Genomic DNA, 26,817 nt, shown 5'->3' on the forward strand with positions numbered 1-26,817 from the left:
TCCAACAAATAAAAAGTGGAATTGCTCCAAAAAATGGATAAAGACATGAAGAATGTGACAGAGAGGTTAAATTTTGATACCCTTTAGATCATAATTGTTCTTTATTTCATAAATTACGGTTTCATATTTTTAATTTTAGAATTTCTGCATGCCATCTTACGAGATTTAAACTGATGATCTATAATCCGGAATCGCCGAAGTCCCGACGAGTCCGGATTAACGACTTTTGACTGTATATATCTCTGAGTGAAAAATGAATATTAAATAAAACTGACTGTTGGCCATGCTGGCTCCACAGGATTTGTTCCAGATGCTCAAATGTATACAAAACATAAGCTCTAAGCAAGGATTACCATAGGTCAGAAAACTATGAAAAAATGAGTATTTTAAAGGCTTCTTCCAAATGGACGACTCCAAAATATGATACGCATGGACAATGCTCAGTATTACACGAAAATTGAAGATCCGACTCCTCTAAAATATATGCTACAAAGCACACAGTGGTAAACTGACTGATGAGGAAGGTACTGTGATCCCAAATTTCAAAAGGGGAACTTTTAAAATTGATAGAATGCAACCATCCTAAAAAACTGACAACATTATAAAAGAAAATTAGCATCATGCTGTGTAGCTCCCTCCTAACCTCTATGACCAATAGAGAAAATGTTATTACAAGTATGTTTCCTTAGAAAGTCAAATGTCCTCTTCTTTAGCGAATAGCTCTTGTATGTTTTCCCATCATCAGATAAACCAAACCTTTCAATGAAGACTATAGAAATGAAATATTCAAATTGTGGCTACTGAGAACTTTATGGACATTCCTATATTCAATATTTTATTTACCACAGTATAAATGAAAGACTACAAAAAAAGGGGGGAATGAGCCTTTGACAGAGGTGAATTCCCTTTATGAATAAAGTATGTATGACTGTTTTATCTCTCATTATTGTGTTTTGGGAGACTCACAAGCCATGGTATGCTTTGCATAAAAGTGAATTTTTAATAAAAATTAAAAAGTTCCATAAATATTAATACAAAATTGTTAATGCAAAAAAGCTAATTAGTTATAAAATTCAAATTTTGTAGAAATATTTCTCTTAATGCATGTTTTAAATATACTATAATAGGTAACTGAATAATTTAAAAACCTTAACTTTGTTCCGATTTCAATATTTTATATTACTTGCTATTGCAATGTCTTTAAAAATCTGTAAATGGGAATCAAGCTTAGTAATGGGTTTGATAAGAGTAGATGTGATTAACTGAACTTCCCTGCTCCCTTTCCCCATTAAAATGACCAGCTTTTGATTTAGTCAAAAGGTATGGGAAAAGTAATGTTTGCAAAAAGTTATTTATTGAGAATATCGTATGTAAATACTTTTATTTACAAATGATTGAATATAAATTTAATGATGAAAGTTTTAGTCATAATTAAAAAAAATTAACATAAAATTCTGAAAGAAAAATTTTTCACTTGAGAAATGTGTCAATACTATCTTAATTAATAACAACTGGGATAATCAAGTAGACTCTAAGATTTCATTGATGGTTTAGCAAACAAAAATTAAGCAACATAATAACTATATTAAAATGTTGGATATAAAACTTTTCTTCAAAAATAAACTTTAAATTTATTTCCCTAATAGTTATTCTGACACAATTTTAGTTATCTCTATATCAAGAGGGGTGGAAAATTCAGTCACTGCCCCAGGTGGCAAAAGCTTTAACTACAGTACTGAACATTCAGTTTCGGAGATTTGATGTTATAACAAAAGATTAACAAGCATTTTACTTGAAATTAAAATAAAAAATAAATACTGCAAATCCTTCATTAAATGTGACAAGATGGCAAACTGAAAAGTAATTCACGACACCTATAGGAATTGAGTTAAGGCTTGTTTCTATGGCAACAGAAAGCTACAGATTTGTTGGCGATAGCTTTTCTTCTGATACGCAGACTGCACGCATGTTCTTACAAATGCTCATTTCAATATATTATATGCTCTCAGCATATTCTATCAAAGATGTGATTTTGAGAAATGTGTTTATAGGCAAATTTAACTGCTTTAATTTTCTTATGTTATGTGCAGAATATTGGGGAAAAAAAAAAAAAAAAATCTAAGCTGAGTAGTTCTAAAAGGTATTTTAAAACAGCATTCAAGTTTATGATTAAGAGAATAACATAAAACCGTTCTACATTAAACAATTTATTTATTTAGAAGAACAGAACTTTTTAAACTGAGTGATATGAAACTTTAAAATCACTTATCTTCCTTCTAATCTGTTTAACACATGGAGTAAAATGCGCTTTTAATTTACAATCAATGTCAAGGTTAAATTTCTGCTAATCATTAATGTCCAAAAACACACACACCATATATATGTTACACCTGATATATACAAAGAACAGAACAATAAAGAAATTCTTAATTATTCTCAACATGCAATCTTATGTAAATCAGTTTATAAACTGTAAAGATTCCACCAATAAATAGTTTGAAATTGCGGAATTACGAGCCAGACTCATTTAATGCAAATGGGATAATTTTTTCACTACAGCATCTATAAATCTGTATTCCAGATGGAAGACAAATCACTAGTATTCTGTTCATAAAACACTTTTAAATTAAAACTTATTTCATAGGTATGACACTAAAGTGTAAACAGGAATGAAAGGAGCAAGTAAAATAAAAGGAATGCAATTTACTTTTCTAAGAAAATGTCTGAGAACTACGGAACATACAGATTATAAAAATCTGCTGTACGAGGTTCTATACCTGCCGTATATCTCATTCTAAATAGTTATTTAGATGATCAAGTGTTAGCAGGATAAAATTCAAAAAACTTACTAAGACTAAAAACCTAGAAATTAATGCTAGAAGATGAGGTACTATTCGGTTTCGAGGGCCGTAAAAAATCGCCAAACTATTGTTGATGCCAGTGCTGCCAAAAGTAATTGCGGCAACCCTAACGCGAGAAAGGAAGTATAATAGTAAATATCTATCTAAATATTGATGTTTTAATTTAGATGAAAAGTTAATTTCATATAATATTTCGCTACCGAGTTATCGCTAAAGCATAATGTCATCTCGTTGGTTGTTCAAACATAATTTTCCATGATGAATGACGCCTTTTCTTTGAAAACACTTTCGGTAAAGTGCAGAATCGCCTGCTTATTTCTTTGCCGCTTTTTACAAGGGTAAAAACAATTGGAATTTTGTCAATTTTCTTTTACTTTTTAAGTGACAATAGGTCGATGTGTACATAGATAAAGTCAAAGGTGTGCACGGTGCCATTTTTGTGCAATTCTGGGATTTTTTTTTTAAGTGAAAATAAGTCGATGTGTACATGGATACCGAGTATGTGCAATTCTTAAAAACGCGTCAAGCAGTGGGTGATTCTGCACTTTACCCAAAATTCTATCGCAGACTTTTCATCATAGGCAATTCCTAAATTGTTAGATCCATAGGATATCAAAAAAGGAATTAAAAATTAAACTAGTATTTCAATGGCGTCTTAAGAAATACAGAACTATATAAACTTACGCAATCTGAAATCAGCTCGTACGCGAGATTTGGCACGCTGGTAAATAAATGGGCGTGTTTGCTAGATTTGGCGCTTTCGCGCATACATTTTCGCTGCAATTTTTTTACGGCCCTCGAAACCGAATAGTACCAAAGATGAAATGCAGTAGCCTTTTATAAATGAGTAAAAACATTTGGCTGTGTGAATGAAAAAATCCAATTCACCTTCTTAAAGGGAAAAAAAATTTTTTTTTAATAAACTGCATTTCTTCTTGGAAACCAAGAGGAAATGGAACAATAAAATAAATATAACATTTCTATGAAAAGTATTAAAACTGTTCTTAGATGACTAAAAATAATGCCTCGGATGACAAATATATGTGTTACAAACATGTATGTCGACAAAGTCAACAACATACGATTTTCAAAGTTCTTTTGAAATAGCCCGTGCCATGTGATTGCAGAATATTTTAATATTTTCCATTGCTTAAATCTCATTAACAATTCCTGGCAGCAGGTGATTTACAGCAGTGCCCTCAAACTGCATGTTCTGAAAACAGCAGACAGATTTTCCTTTTAAGCAAAATGAATATCTTTTATTAACAAAATAGAAAAATATTTTGGCTAAATTTTATGTTTCTCTTACTAAATATGAATCCAAATAAACATAAGCAATAATAATGCAAAAAATTCAAACTTGTTTTCTATATGAAATATAAAGTTTTGGTAAACAAAATAATTTTGTTGGTTTCACTTGATAATCCAAACATTTCGGCAGCTAAATAATATCTTAGACCGACATTTATTCGAAATAATTTAAATATTTTTAATTAATCATCAAATAACTAATTTAAATCAAAAATAAACAAATTTATGAAAACTAAAATTGACAAAATTTCAGAATAAACAAGGGCAACCTAGTCTAGTAAATTTTTCTTTGAAACTAAAATACATCTTTGCACTAAAAAAATTACTAGATTCATTTTCATCATGGATAATAGCTCCAGCCAATTAGGTTCTCTCTTTGCTTTTAAATTTTAACTGCAAAAAGAGATGTTTGCATTTGTTTTCCCAGCCAAGCAATTATTCTCAGCGTAAAAATTTGTAAACCAGCACACTGAGTTTTTTTAAATATACGAATAGTTAATCAAATAGACGTCAAATCTTTGAAGAGCATACTATAAATTAGCTCAATTTATAGTTTTTCTAGTACATTATTCATATTGTATTACATCAAAATAATTAACATATTTAAATCTCTGTAACACGTACAAAATTGAGATGTATTTCACAAACAGCATAAAATAGCTTGAGAAAGCCTGTAGGCAAACAGTTTGGGAACAGATCACAGACTTACAGAACCAGGAACTCTCCCTGAAAATTATGGGGCTGCAGGGTAACACACTTAAGACTTATCTTTGATATTGTGTGTCGAGGCTACGAAGTAACAATGAAAATGTAGAAAATCATAAAAAGGAGCTCAACATAAAGAAATTAAACTTCAAAAAGGTGAAACACAGAATGTGCCGAGCAAAGGGGTGCTTTGTGATAAAGAAAAAATTAAAGATGCACCTAAAGAGAATAACTTAATACTTTTATAGAAGAAACATTCGCATCCTTATTATATACTATGACTTAATTTCTAAGATGAAGGAACCTCTTTGTGGCACGCGCTTTCACACTGTTCCCGAGATTCTTGCGGCAGTAGACCGGTCCATTCAAACCATCAACAAAACAGGCGCTGCTACAGGTATTCTGCAACTTCCACATAGTTGGAAATGGGTCGTACACAATGCTGGTGACTATATTGAAGGACTGTAAAACATGGTGACATGAATCACTTTTGTATTCCTTGTAAATAAATAGTTGCAACTATTAAAGTTCCAACCCTCGTATTATTTTACTCTTTTTGTTGATATGGACCAAATACAAACTTGTGGACAAAATATTGGGCTCTAGTGTAGAATTGGGTGCCCCTTTGATTAGCAACAATTTTTTTTTAATTTTGGTGATGAAACCTCATTTCTGGTTACCATGATAGTTTTAACTTTGTTTTAGCTTCCTTATTTTTTTAAATGAAAATAGATTGATGTGTACATGGACAAATTTAAGGCAGTGCACAATGCCTAGTTTGTGCAATTCTGTGATTTTTTTTTTTTAAAGTGAAACAGATCAATGTGTACATGGACACAGAGTTTGTGCAATTCTTCGACTTCTTATTTTGGTTTTGTGTAGCGGCCATCTTGAAATCGCGCCTTCCTGACACTGAATTTGGCGTCAAAAAAGAATAGATAAAAAACAAGGGGCACCCAATTGTAAACTTTTACCAAATATTATTGTAAAGTTCTAATTAATAATCATTTGTGGTTAACTGGTACTCATTTTTTGCAACAACCTTGGCCAGAATATTGATTTGAAACATTTCTTCACTAGTAAGAACAGACAGTTAACAATCTAACTGGTTTATCACAACAGCACTTGTGTCAATATAAAGGCTTTTCAAAGCACATTATGCTTATTATTGAGCAAAATCATAATTTTAGAGCATTTAAATTTTATTAAATTTGTCTTAATCATTTAAATTTGTTAGCAATTTATAAGAAAATAACATACATACAGGAAAACCCACTTTTTCTGGTGGCCACAGGTCAGCAATTTGCTACTAATACCTCAAATACATTATCATGGCCAACCTTGGGGGCCTGAATATGAACTCTGCCAGACAGGATTCCAGGTGATGATGATCTATCTATACACCGTCTTTTATTTTACAATTTTCCTGATCTCCACAAGCGTTACATTTTTTAAATATGACATGCTGCTAACTTTGCAATTCCAATTTTTTTCCTGTTATATAATTGCATACCACTTTCTTTGGATACAGTAAATTTTTACTGTTAAAAACTACAGCTTCCTTTGCGGTTGAGAGCAAATTCAAAATAGATAAACATTTGCAATAAAAACCTGGTATAATTCAATAGCAGACATTTTCGCTAGCCGAAGGAATGCTAATTACGAGCACATATGAAAAATGTTACACAGTACTAAGTACCGGAATGATCTATAACCCGGACCTCAAAGCTACAAACTTTCTATGCATGCGCAGAAACTGAACCGAACAAGAAATTTTGTCTGTTTATAGAATTAAAGAGAAAGTATTAGCACATAAAACGAAGCAACTTAAACAACTTACAATGAAAGAAATGTTTAATAAACTTAAGAAATAAATATTAAGCCCCCCTTTTTTTTGTAAATTTCGATACCCTTTTGATCATAATTGCTCTTTATTTCATAAAATACAGTTTCATATTTTTAATTTTATAATTTCTGCATGCCATCTTACCAGATTTAAATTGATGATCTATAATCTAGAATCGCCGATGTTCCAAGTCTGGATTAAAGACTTTGTACTGTACTTTAAAGTTGAGGGTAGATGAAATGGATATGTGCAGATTGGTAATGTTGAAAAACTGCTATATTTTAAAAAGCAAAAATTTTCTTCAGGTAAAGAAGCATGAACAAAAAATTGCTGTATTTTGAAAGCGATGCAAGAAGAAATGCATATATTCAAATCCGTAACCATAAAATTTGGCTTCTTGCCAGTACAGGAAAAAAAAAACCCATCAAATTAACATTCTCACCAAGGCTGTTGCAGAAAACAAGTACCAATTAATTCATTTTCCTACAGGCAAAAAATAGCATTCATAAACAAATTCCTTAATTGACTGCACTCTTTAGAGATTGAAACTCCAAGTGTGTTTACATTATTGCATTTTATCTCCATTAAAATGAAGGATTAGGCTTCATCTAAGATTCTCAGCAGATGAAAAAAATGGCCTTGAAACAAAACAAAAATAAATTACTCTAAAGATCACACTCAAAGTAAAACTCGGCAGGTAATGAAAGATAAGGAAAATACTATGTTACCCTTTTAAAATACCACCTCTACAACCCTTAATACTAAATAGCTTGTCTAGGATTCTAAATTATCCAGCCAGCAAACATACATTTTTAAGATTTTCTGCAACATCTTTAATTAATCATATTCTGGGAGAGGTAGGGTACATCACATGGATTAAGAATTGCTATAGGAACACATGCTCAGAAACACCACTGTATGCTGCCAGGGGGTGTTGTACAGGAGAGTGCTAGTGGAAAGTGAGGATTGCCTCATTCAAGCAACCAGTAGGTACCATATGAAGATAATGGAACGCTTTGTGAATGAAGAGCTTGCAGACATGCACTTAGCGCATAGAATAGCCGAGATTAATGGACAAGCCACTGCATGCATTTATCGAGAATGCTTCCCCAACAGTTTGCATGTCTGCATCAAAATTTGTGTGACCGTAGTGGCAGGACAAGTGAGGGCAGGCCACTATTGAGGTTATCACATTCAGCTACAGTCCTTGCAAGATGGGACTTTTCTGAGAAATCAGATTCTGGTAGCACTGGTTTAAGTGAGCGAATTCCTAGAAAAAAAGAGCCCCACCTAGCTACGGAAATGCCCAAGTCAATTTTGCCATTTTGTAAGGCGAATTTGAGAGCATTTTCTCATACATGCGTAGTATGAATTTTAAATTGTGAATTTTTCCAGTGCAAAATTCAAATTTTCAGTATGTATTTTAAAATTTAGAATTTCTGATTGGTGTAGACGATAATAGACGGAAGAAATGCAGTTATTTTAAACAATAATTCAAGAACATTTTGAGAATTTGTTCATCGGCTGAGAGGAGTGGATTACCCCTTTTCAGGTAAGTGAAAGTATTTTAATTTTTCAGTGTTTTGTAACAATTTTAAGTGTTTGAAACTTACTATGTTTTCAAAACGATTCTTAGTTTTTCAAATTGTTTTTGTAAGGACTAGATTTTCATATTTTAAAATTTTTTGGAAGTGAAAGTATTAATTTTTCAGGGTTTTTATAAGGATTTTATGTTCTTTACTATGTTTTTGAAATGATTTTAGTTTTAAAAGTTATATTAGGTTTTTTTCCAAAGGATTTCCAGTTTTAAAAATTTCCCACTTATTTGTTTGGCGCTTTTTCAAGAGTAAAAAGAATTGGATTTTTGCCAATTTTCTTTGACTTTTTAAGTGAAAATAGGTAAATGTGTACATGGATAAAGTCAAAGGAGTGCACAATGCCATTTTTATGCAATTCTGGGATGTTAAGTGAAAGTAGGTCGATGTGTACATGGATACCGAGTTTGTAAAATTCTTAAAAATGCATCAAGCAGTGGGCGATTCTGCACTTTTCCCAACTTTTTTTATAGGTGAATAAATTTTAATTCTTTACGGTTTTGTAACGATTTTAAGTTTTTTAAGCTTACTATGTTTTCTTAACCAAGTTTGTTTTTTAAAATTATTATGCAGTTTTTAAAGGATTTTCAGTTTTCAAAATTTTGCTTCAGCTTTTATTTTACCTGTTCACCATTGTAAATGTTGCGCCTTACATAGTGTCTTCTGGAGGGGTTACAAATACAGGAGACAAGATGCGAGAGTGTGCCAAGTTGGCGATTTCGAAAAACGCGCCAAGCAGTGGGCGATTCTGCACTTTCCCCGAGACAACCAATCACACGAAAGTTCTGCCGCTAAAGCATCACATCATCCCAGTCTGAGCCATAATCGATTACTATTTGGCATTCAAGTCTTTGTAGTAAGTGAAAATGGTAACCTAGCTACGCGGGTTTCTTCGAATTGTCCCTTTCGACATCAAGTCCCACGTTGCCGAAACATAATGTGACTGGGGCTTTATGGAAGAAAGTGTGTTGGATACGGTGGAGTGTAATCCAAGGATCAGCATACGTGCCATTGCATCTCAATTAAGAAAGTCTTGTTACCAGTGTCTTGGACGCAGAGTCCTTCCATGCCTTTTGTCTCCAAAGGGTTCAGTTAGTGCTCCCCGATAACCATTCAGAATGTGTGCATTTCACAGTGGTTTCTGCAAGAAAATACCAGCGATGTTAATTTCTCAGCTAATGTATTATTCACAGATGAGGCCATATGTAATAGGTATACTGTATTCAATCACCACAAACAGCATTTGTGGGCTCAATAAAATCCCCATGGTGCGAGGCACAACAACAAGTTAACGCCTGGGCGGGTTTGGTCAGCAGCTGCTTACGAAGAGCCACCAAATTTTCTGTATCACATCGTCTTGTGGCAAGACTTGCCTGCCCAGCTGCTACAAAGTCCTCATATGTTTGAACATGTCCGGCAATCAACGGTTCATTAGTGTCAGGCATGTTTTGGGTCTGATGGTGCAAACTTCGAGCATCTGTTGTCACATTCAAGTTTGCATACACTATTTGTATTCACATCCAATAAATGTTTCAAATTAACCACACTCGTTTTCTTTTCCCATCTTCTACCACTTTCCTCTGACATTTCCAGGTTTATGGGTTCCTAAACAATTTTTAATCCTTATGATGTGCTCTACCTTTCCTAGAAGTTTGTCACAACATTTACAGCATACCTTGTGTATATATATATATATATATATGCATCTCAAAACATACCAAATTATTCAAACACCTTTTTTCATTGTATTCTCAAGAATTTTAAGATTTTAGAGTAAAAACATTTGGATAACTGAAGAGTTAAATAAGTATCACATATTTTTCAGACACCTTGTATATATATTCACTTCTACTATACAGGAACAAATTTTCTCTACTGCAGGTTTTTTTTTTTTTTTTCTGGTAAAGTGCAGAATCGTCCACTTACATGGCACGTATTGATGTGTACATGGACTAAGTCAAGGGAGTGCACAATGCCAAGTTCGTGCAATTGTCAAGATTTTTTTAAAAGTGAAAATAGGTCAATGTGTACATGGATACCCAGTTTGTGAATTCTTTGACTTGTTATTTTCAAGTTGATTCAGAATCGCCCACTTATATGCAGCACATCAATGTGTATATGCACAAAGTCAAGGGAGTATGCAATGCCAAGTTTGTGCAAGTTTCTGATGTTTTTTAAAGTGAAAATAGGCCAATATGCACATGGATACCAAGTTTGTGCAACTCTTTGATTTATTTTCAAATTAGCGATTTTGAGAAATGCACAAAGGAGTGGGTGATTCTGCACTTTGCCCCGCAAAACGCTTTCAAGTTTTAAATTTGTTTTATCTTTCAATTTTTATAGAATCACAAAATGAACTTAAAAGACTAAGAAAAAATTAGGGATTATTCAGATTTTGAGATATTAGGTTACTTACTTTAGCAGCTCTTGTCAATCTGTCTCCGGACTCACCAACACAAATGTTTAAACACAATTTCCGAATTCTGACTTCCCGCATTCTATTATTTTCTTTTTCTTTCCCTGCATTTGCTTTCTATAACAGAATACGAAGTAAATTATAAGTTATTTGTAAAGGTAGTTTGTCTAATAAATAAAGAAGCATGGCATTTCTTTACCTGAAATTAGTTGGTTGTAATTCTTCAAGAGAATACAAACTTAAGGATGGTAAATCAGAATTTCACGAAAACATTAATTTTACGGTACAGTCAGCATTTCAAATTAAAGATAAAAATGGAAAAACCTAATATCGTAAATATTCATCCACCAATTATAATTGAATTTTAAAATACATGTTAATTATTCATTTGGCTCTAGTGTAGAATTGGGTGCTCCTTCGATTAGTGACAATTTTTTAAAAATTTTTCACAATGAAACCTCACTTCTGGTTACCATTATAGTTTTAACTCTGTTTCAGCTTCCTAATTTCATTTAAATGAAAATAAATTTATGTGTACATGCACAAATTTAAGGCAGTGCACAATGCCTAGTTTGTGCAAATCTAGGATGTTTTTTTAGTGAAAACAGATCGATGTGTACATGGACACAGAGTTTGTGCAATTCTTTGACCTCTTATTTTGGTTTTGTGTAGCGACCATCAAGAAATTGTACCTTCCTGGTGCCGATCTTGGCATCATAAAAAAATAATCGCCAAAAAACAAGGGGCACCCAATTGTAAACTTTTACCCATTCATTTTCATACACAAAACTGGACACGTGTTCAAGGAAACCCAAAAGTAGTATGCGATTTTAAACAGTAGTACTAAGCAATGATTATACATCGTTAAGTCATTGTGATCCCAAGTACATAAATTACTTAACCTTACAGAAATATTTTAACATTTAGATTTGAAAGATTAAACGTTTATCAGTGTTACTTTTTAGCATCAAAATATTCATTTGTCTTTCTATAAAAAATAAATATTTCGTTACCGTACCGATAACAAATTTTTAAAAAATTCAATATCAACACGCATGATTTTAGATACATAAACACTTTCGCATACTTTATCATCTGAAAACCATAATTCATACACAAATTAAAACATCCTCACATTCCCCCCTTACTTAAAAATATACTTCAGGGTTCTCCCGTAGCTTAAAAAATATAATATAAAAGGGGAGGGCAGTTTGAAAATAAATATCGGACAACTACGTACCACTCTTAACAGTTTTAATAAAATTGATTTTACTCATTATGACTGCATAAGATTAACCGATGAAGAAAGATTAAACACTTACAGGTTTCGGGATTTTAAGTTTCCGCGTTCCTGTCTTCACCATCTTGACGAGCTGTATTTACAATCACGTTGCGTCTTGTTCAGAGAAATCCTGAGTTGAAGTTGTAGTGCAAACTTTTTTCGAAATCGAATATACATCAATTAAAAAAAATTGTAATTATTTTTTATAGAAAAGTATTTAAATATCAGCGATAAAAATTCGCTCATTAGACTACCTAGAAACGCTAAAGACATAGTTCATTACACTTTAACTGTCACAATCACATGAAATTATCCTCTTTGATTAATATTAGGGGCAGATATTTTCAGTTAACAGTAAATTTATATTTTAATCTAATACTTCAAAATGAGCACGGGATCCAATCTCCGTCGAGACTGACTGAAAAATTTATAATTATTCCCCGCTTCGAATGATTTTGAAATAAAAAGTTAAATTTTAAATTTAGTTAACTACTATGATAGTTCACTAATATGGTAAATGTGAGATGAATGAAAAATTGTTATAAAAATACAGTTAATGCTTAACTCTTTAATAGTACATCATATTTGGGCAGCTAGGGTTTTTCGTCATGCGGGCAGAAAAACGTAGAAGCAAGACATATGTCTGTTCTGTGTGCCCAGTTCTTTTTTTTCTGTGTGTGTATTTTGAAGTATCTGAAATCTAGTACTTTATTAAATGATGGAAATTGATGAAAGACTTAAACAAATAGAAGAATTGGAAATTTTTTTGAAAGATAAAGGTGAAATTCCTGTGGATGTGCTAAATAAGTTAGGTTGGTGCGAAGAATCTTTGAATGATGAAGTTAGTATTTTAATGACACTTTTATTGGTAATTGTAGTATATAAATTTGACGATCTTTTTAGCAGAAATCTAAGATTTCAAAATAAAAAAAGTTATAACAATGATGTAAAGTTAAGCATAGCTCGTTCAGTTTTGAATTTCAATATATTGATATAAACATTCTTCGATTAATCTTTTAACTGCTGTGAGCGGTCTGTGAGACCGCGCGACATTTTCCATTAAATGCTTCCACCTCTTAGAATAATTAATGGCTATTTCCATTCTTAGTACCTTCCTAAAACAGTTGTCCAAGGTCACATATTAAGTTGCATTTGGCTAGCTCTAGTTCTTCTTTTAGTTTTTTAAAATTGAACCCCTTCAGCGGTCTGTGGGACCGATCACAGCAGATACGATTCAAATTTCGGCTGATAAAGTTCACTTTTCTTTGTTGTTACATATTTCATTTTTTTATAATATTCTTGAAATTGCTTCAAATGCGTGCAGGAAACGTTCAATATATCTTACCCAAGACCAATTTTAATAAATAGTTCACAATTGGTCTAAGTTCTCTGATGAAAGTTCCCATGATGAAATTATTGAGAGCAAACATGACACAAATTCAGAAATATCTGCCGTTGAAAATGAAAATCCATGTTCTCCTTCTGCAAGAGATTTTTTTATTGGAAAAAATGAATTCAAATAGTCTATTCAAGTGGTCAACAAGGGTGTTCGAACTCGTAGTCACAATATTATTCTTCGTTCAATCTATACAACTGCTCGTAGAACCCGACGTTGGCCTATGGCAATTCTTCAAAAACTTGGATACATTTGCAATAAATGTATTCGTATTATTTCAATCTTATCCCATTGGCTTCTAAAATGAAACGAAAAGATTTCATTAGCAATTCAGTTGGTGCATTCTCATGCAAAACGGAGGATAACTTCTAAAGAACTCAAACTTACAATAAGAAGAGTTTTTGGAATAAATGATGATGAATGAAACATTGCAATGGGAGACGATAAATTAGATAAAAAAAGAACGTGCTATATTTGTCCACCGAGCAAAAAAAAAAAAAAAAAAAAAAGGAAAACTGCTTACATATGTATAGAATGCAAAGAACCAGTGTGTCTACAATGCAGTAGAAAAGTATGTATAAAATGCAGCTCGAATTATAATTTTTAAAATAAAAATTAATTTTCTATATTCTTATTAAAGCATTCTTATGGCAAATTTTAATGTAAACTAGAAAAGCTGAATTTTAAAATTTACGTCTGCCATCCAGATACGTAAGCGAAGGAATTATTACCATAGTACATATTTTATTTTGATGAACTGTTCTAAGTATAAAAATTGCTTTATATCTTCATGAAAATGTTAAATATATGAAATTAAATAACATTTATTCAAATAAGAAAAGTAAAACAATATCTTATTTTGTTTTTAGCAGAAGCGGTCTGAGAGACCGCTCACAGTAGTTATGCGACAATTTAAGTCACAGTAGTTAAAGGTTAAAAGCAAAATGTTTCTCCATTCATATGCTGAATCCTCGGAGACACTTTTTTATTTATTTAATTTTTTGGAACTACTCTGATATGCGCCCTCAAGTCGCCAAATATTTTGGCGAGAAACTTCACGCTGCCATATTACTATTTAAATTTTTTGTCTACATTTTGAACTTTTAGCCTAAAATATCTCCAAAAACGCGGTTTTCGCACATGCAAAAACTACGTTTTGAACACACAATTTAGCTAAAAATCCGAAATAAAAACAAAAAATTTAGATAGCAAAAACGTAAAGTTTCTAACTAAAAATATTTGACAAGAATCCATGTACACAGCGACATGTTTTAACTTAAAAAAAAATCTACAAATTGCACAATGTAGGCAACGAACGAATCTACAAACTACGCACACCTCGCTTTAATAAATTAACATAACAACAATAAATTTCAAAGAATACCATGTACACAGCATCCTGTTTAAACTTTAAAACTTTAAAAAACATCTACGAATTGTACAGTCTAGACTCTAAACAACAAAATAAACTAAAATAAATTTCAACAATTTAAAAAAACAACAATAACGACAGAAATTCATACTAAAGAACCAATGAACATAACATCCTACAAAATAAGAACAAGAATAAAATAAAATGCACTTACCATGAATTAATGCGTTTTTGAATAGCAGAAATATAAATTTCATACCGCCTTTAACATGCCGCCACATAATCACTATCGTATTTACATGACAGTCAGACACACTATCCAGAAAATTTATACTATGATTCACAAATAAATAAAATCACAAATCCCTACTTTTATTATGCACTGCCATTAAAAATAATCTCCCAGACCCTCTTTCCACACTTCCGAATACCCACTACCCCTCAACAGGATAGCCAGAATCATATTTCCTTTTGCCGAACTTCAATTCAACAACTACCATTTTATCTTTCCCTCCCATCTTCTCAGACACAGAGGCGAACCAACGAGCTCCAGCGAAAGATTTTTCAACGTCAACAGGGTTGCCATAGAACACACAATCGTGCCAAAAACCAGTGCAGAACACATATCGCCACATTTGGTGAAATTAGGGTGTATATTAGAGTTGTAGTAATTTTTTTTTTTTTTTTTTTTAATTTTATGTTTATACAGTTCATATACAATTAGAGTGTGCAATCGGAAGGAAAAGTATGTTTATATTTCTTTCTTTATTTTTGTACAAACCTTTTACACCGTTCTTTTGGCTCATTGAAATTTTCTTCACAAATTTTATGTAAATGAAAAAAATAAAACATATTTTGGCTAATCTTTGGAATATGGTAACAGAAAGTTTGGCGACATTTTGGTTAGGTGATAAAGGTTACTAACTAGGACTTTAGCAGTGTACATGGATAAAGTCAAGAGTGTGCGCAATGCCATTTTTGTGCAATTCTGGGATGTTTTTTAAGTGAAAATAGATTGACGTGTACATGGTTACCATGTGTGCGCAATTCTTAAAAATGCGGCAAGCAGTTTGCGATTCTGCACTTTCTCACAATTTCGCACCTAATCTTCGTCATGATTAAGCACTTTTGTACCATAAAAGTTCTAGCATAAGCGTAATTCGGCTAGCAGATTGTTGGAAAAAAAAAATGTTGATTTAAAAAAAAAAAAAAAAAAAAAAAAAAAACATGCCTTTACTTTGTGAAAACAAAATGGCGTCCAAACAAAAACTAGCAGGTTGCTGTAGCAGGGTTGGTCGCCAAATTTTCGCCAAGTTACCATAATCTAAAGATTAACCCATTTTTCAGTCTGTAGTTAGTATTTAAAGAAACAGACAGTTTTTTACTTTGAAAATATTCATTTGTTTTGAAAAATATCTTTCAAATGATCTTAAATTAATTATTTTAAAGTCAGATTCATTTATAATAAATAGTTAACAAGATTATCATGGGTATTAAGTAGTTTTTATTATAAACCTAGCTAATGTCATCCTTGTTTTTATCATGTGTTGTGCATAATTAAAATTGTAGCACCTTTTTTTAGTTCAAATCTGTTTGCACTAAAGATCCTGGGCATTGGGTCCCTGAATCAACTCTTGCTCATCATGAAGAAATATGTGCGTGGACAAAAGAGGGTTATACCAAAGAAGAAATGGTAAGTGTTTTATTTATATTTATTCACAATATGAAAATTTGGCAAAAGTTATTTACAGTGGGCGAGTTGATAATTTCTTAAGCTGGCAGACATTTTCAATGTATCAAATGAAAATACACTTGAGCAATTTAAAATAGAAATTTTAATCTAAAAGTAAAGATTATATGATACACTAAACATTTTACATGATATATTATTTGATGCATTACAATTGTTCTTCCCATGTACACAGCAATCTGTTTTTGCTACAGAAATAATGTCAGAGAATTACACAAACTTAGCATCATGCACTGAGCATGTTAAATATCAGTAAAAATATATTTACGGGTGTCCCTTCGTGATTTTTGGCGGTACACGGACACTGAGTTTGTGCAATTCTTTGACTTCTTATTTTGGCTTTGTGTGGTGGCAAAGTTTTAAGTTATTCAGTGTTTGATTTAAAATGTAGTTTATTGAGATTATATATATATATATATATATTTGGTTCTAGTGTAGAACTGGCTGCTCCTCTAACTTTTTAAGTAGAAATAGATCAGTATGTACATGGAGAAAGGGAGTGCACAATGCCAAGTTTGTGCAAGTCTCTGATGTTTTTTTAAGTGAAAATAGGTTGTTGTGTACATGCATACCGAGTTTGTGGAATTTTTTTACTTAAGCAGCTTCTATGAGCTAAATTTTTATAATTATCTGTTTTCACTACCTTCCGTCCATTAAGGTGATATTTACATTATTAAAGAAAGAAAAAAAAAGCAAAATATTTTAAATTATTTGCATTAGATTGAAATTGATTAAAAATGAGGGTTAATCTTCGGATTATGGTCACTTGGCGAAAATTTGGCGATCAACCCTGCTACAGCAACCTGCTAGTTTTTTTTTTTTTTTGGATGTCATTTTGTTTTCACGAAGTAAAGGCATGTTTTTTTTTTTTTTTTACTCAACATTTTTTTCCAACAATCTGCTAGCCGAATTATGCTTATGCTAGAACTTTTATGCAACAAAAGTGCTGAATCATGACGAAGATAAGGTGCGAAATTGGGAGAAAGTGCAGAATCGCCCACTGCTTGCTGCGTTTTTAAGAATTGTACATACATGGTATCCATGTACACGTCGACCTATTTTCACTTAAAAAAGCATCCCAGAATTGCACAAAAATGGCATTGCGCACACTCTTGACTTTTTCCATATACACTGCTTAAGTCCTAGCTAGTAACCTTTATCGCCTTACCAAAATGTCGCCAAACTACCTGATACCATATTCCAAAGATTAGCCAAAATGAGAGATAAAGAGTGTTCCCGAATGGCAACAGCCTGGCACACTGGAGATAAAAATGTTTTATTTAGAACAGAATTACCTCTTTCAAATTACTGAGTTTGTTAAACAAAAGTTCATTAAAATTGTAAATAAGTTGAATTGATTATTTTGGAAAATTTAATAATATTCAGCAGGAAAAAACTGAAATAATTTATTGTTGCTATCTAATTTTTTTCTAATTTCAGGTTAAACAACCTCCTAGTTCACAATTTTTTTACCAGAAGGCTACATCTGTTATTCCAGTTATAATAGGTACGAATATTGGTAAAGTTTTTTTCTAAAAAACTAAAAATATGAGGGATAAAGGAATGTTAAATTTACAGAATTTAATACGAATACCAAACCAATGTTTAATCAGTTAATATTTGTATTTAATTTTGTTTTAAATTAATATATGGCATATTACTAAGTTTATCCTCACAACAGTTTATACATTAAATAGGAATTTTACTTTCATCGTTTTTAAAAATACTGTGGTAATAAAAACTTTTTCTCTGCTTTGGAAATGCTTGATATAAAAGTGTAAGGAAATTACAAAATGAAATTAACTAGGTAATATAAAATTTATAATCTCTAATTAAATATTACTACATATAATTTATGTAGTAATTAGAAATAGGGTATTTTTATTCTGTAGTGACTTTGGTGAGAGAAAACAGCATTGGTGCAATTCAAATTTAAGTGCAATTTGTAGCCAAATGAAAGAAAAGAAGCAAGATAGAAAGCATGAATGGTAGTTATGAGTTATCCATGCATTAACTGTTATCCAAAGCATGCATGATAGCAAAACTTACTACAGTAAATAGTTATTCATTCAATACTAACATAGCAAAGTTATTTAATGTATATATGTAGAAGAGATTTAATATGAATTTTATTTATTATAGTATTTATGCAATTTTGCTAATAACTTTTTTAAAGTGTCAGCATAACTTTTTTAATGTATACAGTCAAAAGTCGCTAATCCGGGCTCGTCGGGACTTCGGCGATTCCGGATTATCGATTTTTCCGGATTATAGATCATCAGTTTAAATCTCTTAAGATGGCATGCAGAAATTCTAAAATTAAAAATATGAAACCGTAATTTATAAAATAAAGAACAATTATGATCTAAAGGGTATCAAAAGTTACAAAAAAAAAAAAAAAAACTTAATATTTATTTGTTTACTTTATTAACTTTATTAAACATTTCTTTCAATCTAAGTTGTTTAAGTTGCTTCGTTTTATGTAATAATACTTTTTCTTTAATTCTATAAACAGGCATAATTTCTTGTTCAGTTACAAAGTTCTGCTGTTCAAGTCCCGTAATTGCTGTGCCGAGAATACCGACTAACTTGTCAATTGAAATTTTTTCCTTTTCATTAACCTTTCTGTCACCTTCTTCATGTTTCATATCCGTTTCAAAATTATGCAAGGAGTATGGCATTGGAAAGTTCACTGTATATGACATAAGAAAGAGCAACTTTTTGATTTTTTTGTGGAAGCATCTTAAAAACTTACATTGAAAGAAATGTTTAATAAAGTAAACAAATAAATATTAAGCTTTGTTTTTGTAAATTTTGATACCCTTTAGATCATAATTGTTCTTTAGTTCAAAAATTACGATTTCATATTTTTATTTGTATATTAACTTCTGCATGGCATCTTACCAGATTTAAATTGATGATCTATTATCGGGAAAAATCTCAAATCGAGAATCAACGAAGTCCCGACCAGTCCGGATTTAGGACTTTGTACTGTATTATTAATGCAAAACCTTAATTATGCTTTAATTACCCTTATGAACTCTTATTTTGCAAAATTTATGAGTTAAAAATTCATCTTTTGAATTTTTTCAGTGGCTCTCAAACTGTATATGTGAACCTCAAGAAATAAGTGGATAAATTCCAAAGAACATGCAAATAGTTTGTTAGGAGAGATTTTTAAAATTTTAATTAATTAATTTATATTTCTTGAATGAAGAAAAATTTCCTTATTATTATTTCAAGCAAATAAAAAATTAATGTTGTACATCTTTGTTATAGCGGCCTCCCACCATATTTGGGAATTTAAGATTTGCACCAAGTTCTTGGCTCTACTTCTGTCAAGCTGGTAAAGCATGACTGTAAAGATAAACACAATGTATAATAATAACAATAATACTCAATGTCATTTCCTAGTAATATTTTAAGAGTCCTTATCCTTATTAATATTATTTTATCACATGCATGTCAACTGTAGCACTTCCTCACATATTAAGCTGTTTCTTACACCATTTCATGGATATCAACTTCTTCGCCCAAAAATGCGTAAATGTAATAGTAGTGAAAAACTCTATTCTGGAACTGCTAAACCAATTTTCAACATGAAGGCCCATTTCCTTTTTGCAATTTTTAACATTTTACCTCCAAATGGTTTCGTCATTAATATAAAGTTTCATGTTGTAGGAATTTTTGCGCTCATTTGTCAGGTAAAAGAGCTCTTTCCCGAAAAAAATGATATGGCATCTACATCATTACTTGGTAAATTAAAGATTGTTAACATCATATTTACAAAAAAAGCAATGAATATATTTTAAAATAAAGCATGCAAATTCGAAAGCCTGATAAAAGAATGAATAACGTAAGAACATGCAGCGAGAGCAAAAATGCAACATGACACTAATATGCAATTACATGGTGAGGTATAAACACATACCGCCAGTGCTAATGTACGATCATGTGGTGAAGTATAAGAACATGCAGCCAGATTGTGGTGAGATATGTCGGTTGATTGGTGATTCATTCTCAGGGGCCGCTTTAGCAAGGAAGTACCCTTATTTCATTTGCTAATATATAATTAGGATTCTCAAATAAGGATACAGTTAAGACAACAAAAATAAGACAAATTAAACAGCTTTGAGATTTTTTTATTGCAAATAGGCTTTTTTGATTGATTAGAAGACTCCATCAGAACATTGCAAGGTAGTTATAAAAGTCTTTTGCAACTTATCCTCAGTGGGGAAATTTTATCACTGGGATGCATTAGATTTTTAATTATGAACAGGGTTTCAAAAGGTTTGAGAATGGTCGGCAGTCCAATTGTTCGCGAGCTGGGGTATTAGCCATATGGAGTTTTGATGCCAACTCGTTGCAAGAAAGTAGGTCTGTGGCAAAGGGATGAATTCTGTTGAACTATTTAAATGTAGCTTAGAAACATGTTAATGATGACAGGACATTATAGTTCACACAAGATTTGAGAACATACTACTTTTTGAGCAATCAGGAGAAAGACAAAATTGAATAGCGTTGTATGAACAAAGCGAAACTGCAGGAAGTGCATATGCTGATGTTGAGGGACATAACATCTAAAAATGTGGGCATTAATAAACAAATAAGCAAATTTGAAATATGCATATCAATACAGAGCTATAAGAAAATGTTGAATACAGTCAAAAGTCGTTAATCCGGACTTGCCGGGACTTTGGCGATTCCGGATTATCGATTTTTCCGGATTATAGATCATCAGTTTAAATCTGGTAAGATGGCATGCAGAAATTACAAAATTAAAAATATGAAACTGTAATTTATGAAATAAAGAACAATTATGATCTAAAGGGTATCAAAATTTACAAAAAAAAAAAAAAAGGTTAATATTTATTTGTTTACTTTATTAAACATTTCTTTCAATGTAAGTTGTTTAAGTTGCTTCGTTTCATGTGATAATACTTTCTCTTTAATTCTATTAAACAGACATAATTTCTTGTTTAGTTACAAAGTTCTGCTGTTCAAGTGCTATAATTGCTTTAAATCATATCAAAGTACATCGAGATGAAATACGACATTTAGTAAGGAATTATAAGCCAAATAAAATAAAAACATCTTCCGTGAAGATAAGGATAGTGCTGACAGATCAACTTCCAATTCATTATGCGCTTTGCAGCGTGAAATTGATAAACAGATTTCGGATTTCGAAACATACTTTCGCTTTGTAAATCCTTTACATATTAGTAAACATATATTGAAAATTCTATTTGACATAATCGAATGTTCAAGCTTACTTTTATAAAATTGCTCTAACAGTCTGCAAAAAATAATAAGCCGGATCCAATTCGAAGATTAAGGAACAACATAATCTGCAACATTAACTGAATTAGATAATTTTAGCTTAGCTTATACCATCCGTTATGCATCAAACGCACATGCGTAAACGCCTATGCGCGTGCGTCAAAGCGATGCATGCGCAGAAAGTTTGTAGCTTTGAGGTCCGGATTATAGATCATTCCGGATTATGGGTGTCCGAATTAACGACTTTTGACTGTATAGGCAACAGAGTTGAATACAGATGGAACGTGTGATTGTGTAATCCTATTATTGACGCACTAGGGTGTGCAGGTCAAGGACCCTACCCCTTGTAGAACAAACATGTTATTTTGAATACTATCTGAATAACTAGTATATATTTAGAATTTATATATATATATATAATTAAATCATGTTTTCAACATTTTTCAAAATTATAAGAATAGAAATAAGATAGATAAATTTCTAAAAAGACTAAAGTGTGTGTCAAGTTTCAATAGACCTGAAGTGCTATCTGGGAAGGCCAAGAAAAGAAAAATGAGCTGGCTATAGCCTAATGTAGGAAAAACATTCGTATAAATAATAGGCAAAGTAGTTTGAGTTTCTCGGTGCATTAATAATAAGTAAACCTTAAATCTATTATACAATATTAAGAGGTACGTATTAGATTAATTTAGTTATACAATATGGGTGCTAAGTATGGCCAATAGGCCGTTTACTATTATTTGGGTCATTAAAGTCATAATTGTAAATCCTTATAACTGGGTTGTTGATATTAATAAGATTGGCGTAGAAGTTCCGGGCGAGCTGGCAGTAAAAATACTTAAGTTGTTCTATACCCAATTCTTCATGTAACTTTTGATTTCGAACATACCAGGGCGAATTGGTAATCTGTCTTAGGACACAATTTTGTGCCTGTTGCAATTTTTTTCTATAAGGTTTGCATGTATATGCCCAGACCGGGCAGGCGTAGCATAGTATGGGACGCAATACGGCTTTATAAATAAGCAACTTGTTGTCTATTGAAAGTACACTGTTTCAAAACTCAAAACTTATTAAGGATAGATGTTATGTGAGGGTACCATGATAGAGTTTTACTGAGGATCACCCCAAGATAAAGGACTTAATCCTATTACTGTAGGATATTTACCTCGTAGAGATGTTTGGAGCTGATTGCATATGGCTGAGTAGGTTTGAGAACTGGTGCATTGATTGATAAATTCTTGTTTTACACATTACTTTCAAATTTTTTTATGAAGGTAAAATATTCCCAATTGTTTATTATTAATGAACCTATATATGGCTGAGTAAAGCTTTTGAATGCTTATAATTCACCCTTATTTTATTTCTAGAGATTAAGTGAGCTGTCTGCAAGGTTTTTTTTTTTTTTTTTCCAATAGTTTTTCCTGTTGTTTAATGTTAATGTCAGCTTGTTACTGTTATAAAATTCTCCATAAAGCCATCATTTTCCTTGGATTGATGTGCTTCATGTGCTGTGCCATAATATAGATTCTTAATTTTAATGTTCAATTTATAGCTTTAAATGTTTTTATAAGAATTAGTAATGGCAACTTTTATTGTCAATACAGTCAAAAGTCATTAATTCGGACACCCATAATCCGGAATGATCTATAATCCGGACCTCAAAGCTAAAAACTTTCTGCGCATGCGCCGTGTTGGCACATGCGCACAGGCGTTTTACGCGTGCGCGTAAGACCTTGACTACTGCGCATATGCGTGTGCGCAAGTGCAGAATACGTTTCCGCCTGCGCGTTTAATGTATAACGGACGGTGTAAGCTAAAATTATCTAATTATCTATTTCAGTTAATGTTAATGATTGCGTTGTTCCTTAATCTTCGAATTGGATCCCGCTTATTATTTTTTGCAGACTGTAAGAGCAATTTTATAAAAGTAAACTTGAACTTTCTATTATGTCAAATAGAATTTCTGATGCTGGAACTTCCAAAGGATCTACAAAACGAAAGTATGTTTCGATGTCCAACAAACAAAAAGTGGAATTGCTACAAAAAATGGATAAAGAATGTGACAGAGAGGTTAGTGAAAACAAAAACATTTCGATTGACAAGTTAGGCGGTATTCTCGGTACAGTAATTAACGGGACTTGAACAGTGGAACTTTGTAACTGAACAAGAAATTATGTCTGTTTATAGAATTAAAGAGAAAGTATTATCACATAAAATGAAGCAACTTAAACAACTTACATTGAAAGAAATGTTTCATAAAGTAAACAAATAAATAGTAAGGGTTTTTTTTTTTTTTTTTTTTTTTTTTTTTTTTGTAAATTTTGATACCTTTTAGATCATAATTGTTCTTTATTTCATAAATTACGGTTTCATATTTTTAATTTTAGAATTTCTGCATGCCATCTTACGAGATTTAAACTTATGATCTATAATCCGGAAAAATCGATAATCCGGAATCGCCGAAGTCCCGATGAGTCCGGATTAACGACTTTTGACTGTATACATATTTCATACAAATGAAAAAAATATTATATTTTTGATTTTTATTTCATAGATAAAGAATTACAAGCAAGTATTTTGCTAGAAAGTACTGGTGAGAACTTTGAAAAAAGTAAGTATGAGAACCTCCATTTTATTCACGAATGAATGAGTTAGAGAAGATATTCTATGACATGATATTATATTGTGTATGAGATATGTGTTACTAATTGGTTGACTTCTGTAGAATTGTAAAGTAGTGTAAGAAATAAGGTACTGTCAACTCAGGAAAAACTCATGTTATTATTTAAGAATTTATATGAAACCTTGTAACTTTTCATTTCACCTGTATATTTAGTTCTTCTGAGTCTGCTTAGTATATATTTGTGACATATATAGGCATTGATTTATAGGAGCTGAGAAGTACTGATTCATGATAGGTATTAAAATTAATAAACATAAGTTAAAAAATGTCTCTGCAAAAATAATTTACATTTATCTTGATGCCAAAAATTTTAGTGGTTGATACAAACTGTAATTATGAAACTTCTATAATTTGTTCCTTTACTCATTTGTTGTTTTTGAACTTTTCATGTTTGAATCAGTATCCTTTTTTCAAAGAATGTAATGTAAGAGTGCTAGTGAAAACAGTGAATAAATAAATTGTTTATTTCAGGCAGCAAATATCTGTTCATGAATTTACTTGAATTAGCACCGTAGAAGAAGGATCAGTGTTATAAATTTATTTGCTTCTACAGCAGAGCATTTGTTATACTAGAAAAATGCATTTGATATAATATTATAGATTGGCATATAGCTCAATAAAATGCGAAGTCTTTCTTTCATCCATGTATTATTACCTAATACTGTTGTAGGTAGTTAACTAATATGCATACAGTACAAAATCCAAAATCTAGATGTCAAATATCTGGAATGATCTAAAATCTGGACCTCTGCAAAACCACCAATCCCCTTTTGAAAAGAATTTTTTGTGCTATTTTTTTTCTATGTATGCACGTTTGATATTTTCCACAATAACACACGTGGAGAGTCCTGACTCTTAATTTCCCTTTGACACTAAATAAAATACCTTTATATTGAAGAAACATGCATTCGTTAGTAGGAATCTGTATGATAATAATTTGGCTCTGTAGCCATCTTGTTGCTTGGCATACATCTCAAATCAAAACATTCTACATCAGTATTGTTAATTTTGCACCTAGTGAATAATTTGTACCCAATGCCAACCTGGCAAATCATTATTTATTACTTTTTGCTTTCTTCACTGCATGACTATCAATACATGACAGTTTGAGAAATGACTCTGCCCATGATGTCTGAACATTTTCCCTTTTTTCATAAATATTAGTAACTGAATACCAAAGAGCATGTATATTGACATTAAGCTTGGTGAAGATTACAGACTTCAGCTAACTGCGCTGCAAAGTATTGTGTGTTGATGAGAAGAAATTTAATGTAAATTAATTTCCATATGTGGAAAATAGATTTTGTAAATGAGAAAGCAAAAAGTTTATATTCAGTGCTGTCTGAATTGAGAATAACTGATTGGTAATTCATATAAGCCCTGTACCACACCAGAGTTGGTGCAGCAGAATTTAGAAAGAGCAAATTTTTTTAGAATTTAGAGTAGCACCGAGCTACAAAATTAAAGTATGGCCAAATCTTTAAAATGTAGGGCACTGAGATGCAAAATTTAGGGGTGGTAAAATGTTTTGAATTAAGAGAGGGAGATATCAAAATTTAGGACCCACAAAGACTGCACCTAACCGCAAATTATCTAGTGCCGGCCCCGGACAAGCCTTAAGTGTATGTGGAAATTTATTTATTTGTTACTCAGATAAGCCTTAAACATGTTCCAGAAAGAGACGTAAGTATAATATATAATTAATCTGATGTAGTGGAGGTTTAACTTCATCAGTGTGCAATTGAAGCAAAACAAAATTTAGCGAAACAGAATGTCTTTAGTTGCCAATCTTATGATACAGAGGCTGTTTGCACATTGTTTAGACAATTTTCATAGTGATTTAAAGAAAAATTTTACCTAAAATTTTTGTGTTTTAAATGTTCCATTTGATAACCTTTATTCTTCACTATATTTGTACACTGTAATTTCCATGACAATAAAGCTTTTTTTACTAGCATAAACAGTATTTTATCCCATTCCTCTTGAACAGCTTTCCAAAGTCCAAGGAGGTTTGTAGGTCAACATCTGGACAGTCCGTTTTCTAAAAGTCCAAATGCACAAAAATCCATGGATGATACATAAGGAGATTTAGTAGGGATATGTGTGAAGGGTATGGCCTTGATACACATTTACTGTTGCATTTTATCTAGGAAATTAACATTGGATTTTGACATGCAGCTGCTTGCTTTGTCTTGATGCAGTTGATTGATGGCACTGTATGTAAAAAGAAGGTATTTTATATTTGAAAATTGGGTGTAAAATATGTTCCCGATAATATGTGGAGTTGATCTTAACGTTTTCTTCCACTCTCTTTACTTTT

At 31.7% G+C, this 26,817-nt stretch overlaps 2 protein-coding genes across 3 annotated transcripts in view; one reads left to right on the top strand and one right to left on the bottom strand.

Annotated features, from left to right (window-relative positions):
- RpL11 (ribosomal protein L11) overlaps positions 1–12,210 on the bottom strand; it is a 35,242-nt gene extending 23,032 nt beyond the window's left edge. Inside the window, exons 1-2 of the mRNA XM_035363133.2 lie at positions 12,057–12,210; positions 10,735–10,851 (exon numbers count right to left, since the gene is read on the bottom strand). Coding sequence (XP_035219024.1) covers positions 10,735–10,851; positions 12,057–12,098 — 159 coding nt within the window. The 5' untranslated portion in view covers positions 12,099–12,210. The remainder of the gene's footprint in view (positions 1–10,734; positions 10,852–12,056) is intronic.
- A 434-nt stretch (positions 12,211–12,644) lies between these two features.
- The window catches only part of LOC118192220 (U11/U12 small nuclear ribonucleoprotein 48 kDa protein-like), a 42,017-nt gene continuing 27,844 nt past the window's right edge, over positions 12,645–26,817 (top strand). Inside the window, exons 1-4 of one of the 2 annotated variants that reach the window (XM_085812923.1) lie at positions 12,645–12,857; positions 16,367–16,477; positions 17,975–18,041; positions 24,369–24,425. In XM_085812923.1, the coding sequence (XP_085669049.1) occupies positions 12,732–12,857; positions 16,367–16,477; positions 17,975–18,041; positions 24,369–24,425 (361 nt within the window). In that variant the 5' untranslated portion in view covers positions 12,645–12,731. The remainder of the gene's footprint in view (positions 12,858–16,366; positions 16,478–17,974; positions 18,042–24,368; positions 24,426–26,817) is intronic. The other variant, XM_035363134.2, reaches the window with a different exon arrangement.

This window comes from Stegodyphus dumicola, chromosome 3 (genome assembly GCF_044657685.1).
Source record: "Stegodyphus dumicola isolate Sdum_Otavi_A_Nest chromosome 3, ASM4465768v1".
Lineage (NCBI taxonomy): Eukaryota > Metazoa > Arthropoda > Arachnida > Araneae > Eresidae > Stegodyphus > Stegodyphus dumicola.